Source organism: Asparagus officinalis, chromosome 8, assembly GCF_001876935.1.
Source record: "Asparagus officinalis chromosome 8, Aspof.V1, whole genome shotgun sequence".
In the NCBI taxonomy this organism is placed as follows: Eukaryota; Viridiplantae; Streptophyta; class Magnoliopsida; order Asparagales; family Asparagaceae; genus Asparagus; species Asparagus officinalis.
Window position 1 is genome coordinate 33,496,764 of NC_033801.1, and position 8,951 is coordinate 33,505,714.

The 8,951-nt window shown below is 35.5% G+C and overlaps 2 protein-coding genes across 2 annotated transcripts; one reads left to right on the plus strand and one right to left on the minus strand.

Moving 5' to 3' along the window:
- On the plus strand, positions 1,437–1,997 carry LOC109821106. Its single transcript, XM_020387300.1, has one exon. The coding sequence runs from the start codon at positions 1,437–1,439 to the stop codon at positions 1,995–1,997; it is 561 nt and encodes a 186-aa protein (XP_020242889.1).
- LOC109820669 (transcription factor bHLH113-like) lies at positions 2,379–4,151 on the minus strand. The gene is made up of 6 exons (XM_020386849.1): positions 3,791–4,151; positions 3,601–3,690; positions 3,431–3,496; positions 3,022–3,087; positions 2,904–2,939; positions 2,379–2,763 (listed from the first exon to the last, which is right to left on the minus strand). The coding sequence occupies exons 1-6, from the start codon at positions 4,079–4,081 to the stop codon at positions 2,593–2,595; spliced, it is 720 nt and encodes a 239-aa protein (XP_020242438.1). The 5' UTR covers positions 4,082–4,151; the 3' UTR covers positions 2,379–2,592.

The following is an 8,951-nucleotide window of genomic DNA, read 5'->3' on the forward strand; positions in this document are numbered from 1 at the left end:
TGATATCTCACTTGGTTTAGATATTTTGCTTCAGATTCTTGTTTCCTTGGTGAGACGGGAATTCTTATTGCGACCTGACTCTCTTGTTGTGTCGCCGAAGTACTGCCGAAATTTCCGCTGCGCGCAACAACTATTTGGTTATATTCGATTTAGTAGTTCATTTACCACTAAACAATTATTTTTTAGGATTCGAGTTTATTAACGAATAGAATTTAACCAGATGTATATTTGATTCGTTTATCTATAAGATATTCGTTTAAAATTTGATCACCTATTATTTATATTATCGCACATATGATGTCATAATTTTAACTAACTTGCTATTTCTACTTAAGTTTTATGTGCTGATTTTAAGACTTAAAAATCTTAAATCTGTTTTTAATAAAAATTTTGATTTAAATATATATACATCATATATTATAAAAGAATAGTTTTTGTTTATGAATTTAAATACTGTTTGAAAATCAAATTCTTTAGCGGAGTAAATATACTTTGATATTCGATAAATATTCGTAAAATTCATGAATATTTATTAAATAATAAGTATTCGAGTTTCAATTCGGAAAACCCCATATATGAATATTAGATTCCGCATTCGAATTCGATAATTTTAAACAAATACAAATACAAACATCATAGTATTCGATTCGATTCGATCGTTTACCACCCCTTTGTCAAACCTCTAAACTTCAGGAGGGTTTAGTATAATAGAAAAAGATGAAGGAGGGTTTAGTGTAATAGAAAAAGATAATGGGAGTTGTGTGCAACTACCCCCAAAGATCAGGGGCGTTTTCTGCAATTAACCCCTTTATTTATTTTAGCAACTGTCTTATAGACTCCAATAAGTTCCAGTTACACAATATTTTCCGAAAACTGCAGACTTGTCTGAGAAAAGTTATACGATCAGTCGACATCACAAAAGAAAAAGGATCACACTAGAAATAAAATAATATATGATTAGTCCCCATCACAAAAAAAAAAAAAAAGAAGAGGAGAAAAAACCTGCATATGAGTTCATAGATTGAAAGTTGTTTTCTTCACTACTATCAGGTTGTTCTTCACTAGATAATTTCTCAATTTAAAGCTCGGCTTGATAGAGGGAAAGGTAAGGTAAAAGGTGGGACAAAAACTTATAAATTATTTTTGGTAGAGAGTTTTAAAAGGGAAGATAGAGTGAGGTGAGGTGAGGTGAGATAGAGTGGGGGCAATCTACAATCAACTAGAATTAAGGATAAGAGAGAATAAACTATAAATTGATTTTCTCTTCCTTCCCTCCTAAACAAAAAGTACAATATGTGTATACTTCATTGTAGCTCTTTACATCTCTCCTCAGCTGTCATCATGTACAATATGTGGGATTTGAAAGGGGATTTCATAGTAAAATCTTATTATCTTTTTTTAATTGATGGAGGTCTGAGATGTGATTGTGCAGATATATGGAATTGCCTATCCCTTTGAAAGTAAAATTTCTTGTATGGCTGGCTTTCAGGCATGGTTTGAACACAAAAGATGTGTTGGAAAAAAAAGGAATACATTTAGAAAAAATTTGCTGCTTATGTTCAAAGCTGGAAGAAAGTCATACGCACTTATTCATTAAGTGTGAGTTTGTTTACTCTATATGGAGATCAATTCTGTTCAAGTTGAAAATTGAAGATGGTTTTAGTTGGAATTCTCTGAAAGAGATGTGGCATAATTTGAAAGCAGGAGAGATTGATAATGGCAAAATGAAAAGAGATGTCTTCATTTGTTCTCTTGTTTGGTGTGTATGGCAGGAACGAAATGATAGACTTTTTTCTAATAAAAGGAAAAGATCTCTTGAGCTTTTGAACAAAATTATGACCTTCTCATCATTTTGGTTAGGTTCTAAAAAAATCTCTGCTCGAGCTATCAGACTACAAGAAAGGAGGAGGAAAAAGAGTGCTGATAGAATGCAAGCTATTGGTGTAGATAGAAGACAGAACAGAGCTATGGGGGATGAGGTGATCCAGCTAGAATGATGCACATTCAATCCAGGTGTTGTTTTGAGCTTATCTGGTGGTGGTGTTTTAAAACTTTGGTTAGTTGTGTATCTTCTAGTTTTTGGTTTTTGATCATGGTCTTCTTTTTGTGGGAGAGACCTATAGCTATATACAGACTTGTGCTGGGGTTTACTTTTGCTTTGTAATCTTGATCATGAACGTTAGTACACACTCTTGATTGGGGGTGTGTATGTTTCTTTTGTAACAATCTTTTTTTGTTAATTTAGCTGGCTGGATTATCTTTGTGATAATCCATCATTTTCTCTCAAAAAAAGTTCAACACCACAATGAAGATTTTGCCAAATTTCAAAAACAAAATTTTATTTCTCAAAACCCTATTCAAAGTTGTAGCCCCTATCAACACACATGTACATAGCTTCGCACTTCTTACTCCAGTTAACTTCAATTCTCCACACTAAACATCAATTCTCTTCATTTAAAACAAAGAACAAAACGACCCCCCCCCAACCCAACACACACACACAAAGAAAAACAAAAACAAAGGAACAAAACCCCAGTAGACAGACACCCATAAAAAAGAGAGGAAAAGATGAAGAAGAAGAAAAGAGGCTTTTTAGTGCTTAGAGCCAGAGGAGGAGCTGCTGCTTCCTCCAACAGCAGCTGGTGACCAGAGATCAGCACCAATATTGCTGTTGCTGGCCACATTTTCTGTACAGGACACCGGAACCAAGCAGAGCCCTCTGCTCCCCAGATCCCCTCTTGCGAACTCCCTCCTTTGCTCCTCCTACAAAATTAACATTTTAATAAAAAAAATTACGAGAAGGAAAATTTGAACTAGATGAATGAATAAATTTATTTAATAAAACTCACGAGAAGGAAAAATCGAACAAAATGAATAAACAACGTGCAAGCTTTTTTACTTACATGTTGGTGGCTAGATAAGTATGGGGAGCTCAGAACCTGACACCAACAGGATAAGAAACGTAAATATAATTGTTCACGTTAATATATCCCCCCCCCCAAAAAAAAAATAAAAAATTACCTGAACTTGGTCATGCAGGAATTTGATATAACCAATGGCTTCAAGGAGAACGGTAGCTGTGTCTGTCTGTACTCAGAAAAAAAAATTGGAAAGGGAAAAATATAAATGAAAGAGTAAATTATGGAAATCGTGATCCCAAAGTGACATTTTCTGCTTTTCAGTTTTAATATCCGATTAAAAAATAACCATCTTTTAATTTAATAATCATACACATGCTTATATATGAGATCATCGTATCTTATTGCCATCGTGCTTTACATCCAACTGAAGATTAAATTGGATGCCACACTTTTGAATTTTTATCTCTAGGAAGGCTTTTGAATATGGATGATAAATTTCTTTATCTAATTTAACAAAAGTCATAAAAATGTGCAAAAAGAGGGGAAATACGAAAAGAGTTCAGAATCACCTTTCCAAATGGAGAAACGAGCTGCTGCAAGGCACTGATTCTGTCCCCTAGCTTCTCCTTTCTTACCTGCCCATTAATTTTTTTTTCAAAAAAAGAAAAAGAAAAAGAAAAATAGTATCAAATGCCGAGTAATCTATCTAAAAATTAAACCAATCACAAAAAAAAAACACCTTAACGGTTCCTGCAGACCCTGCTGTAGGCTTCCTGGTAGCATTAGTAGTAGCAACTGTACTCCTCCCTCCACCATTAGCCTCTAATATCTACAAGTAAATTATTAAAAAAGCTACCATTAGCATAAAATTAAGGAAATTTAAAAAAAAGTAGAAATTTGGGGGAAAAAGAAGCATGCATGAGCAATACCTTAGTAGACTTAGCCCTGCTTCTTCTATTTGGGGAATTATTGTTGAAGGGAAAGCGCTCCTCATTGGGTGACCCAAAGCTGAGCATCTGAGAGAACCCACAAGCAGAGGATGATGATGAAGAACAAGATGGTGGCGGTGGTGGTGGCGGCGAGAAGAGAAACCCATCATCATAACCCATCTCAATCATGGCCTCTTGATTATTACTGTCAATAGGTCTCCTATCAAAGGGAACAACACCTTCACAACTCAAGAGCTCCATGAAACTACAGCAATCATCATCATCTCCCATGATAGTTTTGATAAGTGAGAAGTATCAAGAGCTCCTGCTTTGAGTGTTTTAAGTCAAAGGTCGGTTGTATTGTCTCGGGGGGGTATTTTTGTTTGTGTGCGAGGAAGGGATTTTTTTTGTGGCAGTTGAAGGGGAGATGAAGGGCCGTGATTGGTTTGCATGGGGCCAAGAGTTGTGATTTTTGGGGTTTTGTATGCGTTGGATAGTGACATAATAGTGTTTTGGATGAATGCATGGGGTTTTGTGAGGGAATGCTTCAGCGGGGTTTCTGGGGTTTGCTGCCTCGGTCAACAACCGCCAGTTTCGTCTCCTTGGGAAAAAATACGAGGACTCCTTTTTATTTTGTTTGGTTATTTGGTGAGTTCTTTGTTTTCTTTGTTAATTTGTTGTATTGTAATAATTTTTTTGCATGAAATAGTTGGAAACCGATGGTCATTAATGAAGTATGCTCAACCGTTACTTGACCATTTACAGGGGTTTTGATTTTTAGACAAATTTTTAATTTAGACCTCTTTACAAATTTATTTGCAAAAAACAACATATTTCGAAAATATTTACCCAATTCGATCCAGTTTTAACCAGTTGGCTAAAATTGGGACGAATTTGGCAAAAAAAAAAAACTTAAAAAATTTCACGGGACTTCAAGTCCCGTGAAGTTTCAGGCTGAAAATCTCGTGAAGTAGTTTTAACCCTCTTTCTCGAGTTCCCCTACACTGCCCGGTTAACAAACCAGTTAGATATCAAAGAAAATACCTTTTTTCTCACCTGAACCAAGAGGACGGCAAAGGCAGGCCTATTTGCGAGATCACGCACCAGCTCCAGCAATCTCTTGTGCGTGAGCACATCCTCCGCTCTCTCCACGTTCACATCCATCGCATATCTAAACAATCAAGAACAATCAATCAATCAATGCAAAAATTCTCAAAAAGAACCTCGAGATCAAGAGGGCGGTGTAGGATGCAAAATTGGTTCTAAAACGATTTGTATTAATTGAATGTGCATTACAAATCAAGAATCAAATTACAACAGAAGTGAAGAGAATGAATCTAATCTCTTCTTGTTTACCGTGGATTCTACGGTAGCGATAGGATGCCTCCCTCGATGCTCGTACCGAGTTTGCTTCCATTGGACTATTTGAATGAGATTGCGGGCAAGTTTCAGTGCGTGGTAGAAACTTGAGATGAAGAGTTTGGTCACCCGAGCTTGGAATCAAGTCCGAATGCTCAAGAGGCAAAATTCGGTTCTTTTATCCCCCAAAAGACCGATTGCCAAAAGAGTTCTAGCAAGATGCCAAGAATGCGATCTCAAAGATGGTCTAAAATTAAGATCAATGCGAGCCCCTCTCTCCTGTGGCCGAACATGGCGATTTATAGCCAAGGAGAGTCATGATCAATCCCTTAAATTGTGGGAAGTGACCATTCCCACAATTATAATTGAGGGAGACCATAACTATTCCCTTAAATCGTTGGAAGTGACTATTCCCACAGTTGTAGCTGAGGCCATACCCAAATCCCTCAAATCGTGGGAAATTGTTTTAACCACTCAAGCGAGCTAGCATGCGGGTTGAATGCTCATGCGAGCTTGCAGGCGAGCGAGGCGAACAGGCGAGGTTGTCAGGCGAACCTCAGAAGCGTTCATGCGAGCTTAAACCCTGTTGGCGATCTTGGTTTGTGTGGACGAACCTCCTGTAGGCAAGCTTAGCTTCTGCGGACGAGCTTGGCATTCAGACGAGCCAATTTACAAGCTGGTGAACTAATCGTTCAGGAGAGCTCAGTTCTTCCTGGGTGAAGTCCACTACACAAGCGAACTTCACTTCGCCTGCGAAGTCAAGCGTTCAGGCGATCTAGCAGGCGAGCTAGCGTGCGGGTTGAATGTATTGGCTTTTTTGTTTTGATGATGATTTAACAAATAATTTATGACTAATATTAGTTTTAGTGTTTTGTGTTTGTTTGTATTATATCCAGGTTTATTATATTTGAAAATAAGCTATCATCATGTTAAAGATTCAAGTATAGCAGTTTCTCTTTCTCCTTGGGTATTTTTTTGTATAGGAGTTATATATATTGTGTGCAATTCTTCAAGCTCAATATATCACACACGTATAGTTGTGGTTTTTCTCAGGAGTTATATATATTGTGTGCAATTCTTCAAGCTCAATATATCACACACGTATAGTTGTGGTTTTTCTCAAAATATAGATGTTTTTATACAAATTCTACAAGCTCAATATATCACACACGTATAGTTGTGGTTTTTCTCAAAATATAGATGTTTTTATACAAATTCTACATAAATATGTGTTGGACCATATATACATCACAAACATCTTTTCTTAAGTCCATGAAAACATCTCATAAGTTTTCCAAACCTGTTTTGGGTCGAAAATAAAAAATTCACATGTTAACACAAACACATATTTTAGTGGTTTTGCAAAATGCAGTGATTTTATAAATGATAAATGCAAATTAAAAAATACTTTTTCTAACATGTTTGTATTCATGTTTATAAACTTTTCTCAAAGTTTTATATTTTTCTGAATTTATTTGTTATTTTCAAATGCACTTTAAAAGTCAATTCTTAGACATGCACAGTCCCTGTGCATGTTCATAAGTCGACTTATCAGGTTGGATAAGTCGACTTATGAACTACTCTAGAAAGTGCATTTAGCCTCTGCCAAGTCGACTGATATATCATAGAAAGTTGACTTATAGCAAGTCGACTTATGTCATTTCGCAAGTCGACTTATGGCCTGTTTTTCAGCTTGTTGTTTTTCTTCTGCAAGTCGACTCATGTGTACTGTAAAGTTGACTTATACCAAGTCTACTTATGACATTGTTAAGTCGACTTATAAATTCGACCGTTGCACAGTAACGACTATTTCTAGATTCTATTTTTGGTTGGGTTTTTGGTCATTTTCTTTGATTCTTGGGCTGGTTTCTTCAAGCCTATAAATACTCCTTTACATTAACTATTTCCAACAACCTAAGAATATTTTAAACAAGTTTTAAAAGAGTTTTAAAGTTTGATTAAGTTTGTTTTAAGTTTGGTGTTTGGTTTTCACAAAGAGGAGCTTACATCCTTGGTTGAGGAATTCATCATCAATCTTTCATCATTTACTTTGTGTTTATAGAGAATTTTCCTAACTCAATTATCTAGCATTTTATTCTTGAATTTCATATCTATTTTATTGCTAGTTCTTTTTTAGTTTAATTTTACTTGTACTCTTTTATCACACACACATCCCTATTGAGCTTCAAGGATTACATACACTATATTATGGGTTGTGGTGAGTGATATTGTGAGAGTGAGCTTCATTGTGTTCTCATTCATTATTAGAGACCAAATTATTATATTTGAGATTCATTTGTGAGTATCACTTTGTAATACACATTTACACCGAGAGGAGTGTATGGTGAGGGCGTAGTCGATTCCAAGAGGAGTGGCATCAGTAGTAAAGCCTAGAGAGAGGTGTAAAGCCGAACACTTGGGGGAGGCGATACGTGAGGACCAACACTTAAGGTTGTAGTTTGTGTATATACACTGTGAGTGACTTGTAGAGTTTTCGGTGAACTAGAAAACTGAGTGTGTGGAGAAGTTCTAGCTTCCAAACCGCGTGTGTCGATATAGTGGAGATCTCCTTAAGATGAGGAGCGGAGACGTAGGTCAAGGATTGACCGAACTCCGTGATCATATCTTGTGTTTGAGTTTGCTTTGTGTATATCTATTTTATGCTTGTAATTTACATTCTTACGCATAACTCATTCATATATTTTTCGCAAGAATTAATTAATCAAGAAAGTTTTTTTAATTGGCATAAAATCGAAATTAGATTTGCATTGACCCTATTCACCCCCTCTAGGTCTAATAATTGGTATCAGAGCTTGGTGCTCTTTGATTTGAGGTTTAACCACCTTGAGTTAAAGATCCCTTGTTTGTATCTTTTTTTTGCTAATAGTTTTGATTTTATTTGTTTCTTGCTTGCACATATCATGGACATGTACGGTGCACCTAGTCTTGGTTATGATATTAACATTGCTCCTAGAATTAGTAATTTTCCCAATGCACAATGGTGTGTTAGATTTAAGCTTTTTGCTAGATCTAAAAATATTGATATTTGGAAAATTATTGAATATGCTTATATTATACCCACTATAGAGGAATCCAAGTGGAGTAATAATGATAATAGATTATTTGCTATGAATAATACTTTGTTACAATTCTTAATTGATGCATTTGGCTTATCTTTTTCTAACAAACTTGATTCTCTTGATAGTGCTTACACATTATGGACACTTATAGAAGCGCATCAAGGTGACTTAGAGGCGATCCAACAACTATGAAGGATTCTGCTTCAAGTTCAAAAGGATCCTCATCTTCATGCACACGACCACTAGGCGATAGCTCTAGTGAGGTATGTGAGTCCGATAACAATGATGATTTTACTTGTGATGAACTCGCACATGAATATGAAAAATTATTGCATGACCATAAGAAATTACAACATAATTTTAAAGATTAAAAAAGCAAGCATGTTATATTAAAATCCGATCATGAGTCTCTTGTATCTAAGTTTGTTTTCATTGCAAATGAAAATGAAAATCTTAAAGAAAGTAATGAAAAATTGAAGTTAGATATTGCTAGCTTGACTCATGATAAAAACAATGTCATGTTAGAAGTAGAAGCAAGTAAAAATAAGCTCAACACTCTTGTAAATGATTATATCCATTCAACTTCTATTGACAATGTGCATATATCTAATGATGAGTTGAATCGTATGAAGTAACATATATCATCTTTAGATTCAATATTAAGTACATGCATTGCCAACAATGAAAAACTTATGGACTTGTGTGCGAAGTCCCATAAAAAT

What these genes read in the sequence shown, in the direction of transcription:
- LOC109821106 (XM_020387300.1), top strand. Translation starts at nt 1,437, where the DNA reads ATGGAATTGCCTATCCCTTTGAAAGTAAAATTTCTTGTATGGCTGGCT.
- LOC109820669 (XM_020386849.1), bottom strand. Translation starts at nt 4,081, where the DNA reads ATGGGAGATGATGATGATTGCTGTAGTTTCATGGAGCTCTTGAGTTGT. An exon ending in GGTCTGCAGGAACCGTTAAG is followed by an intron (nt 3,497 to 3,600) that starts GTGTTTTTTTTT and finishes ATTAATGGGCAG; the next exon opens with GTAAGAAAGGAGAAGCTAGG. An exon ending in ACTTATCTAGCCACCAACAT is followed by an intron (nt 2,764 to 2,903) that starts GTAAGTAAAAAA and finishes TTAATTTTGTAG; the next exon opens with GAGGAGCAAAGGAGGGAGTT.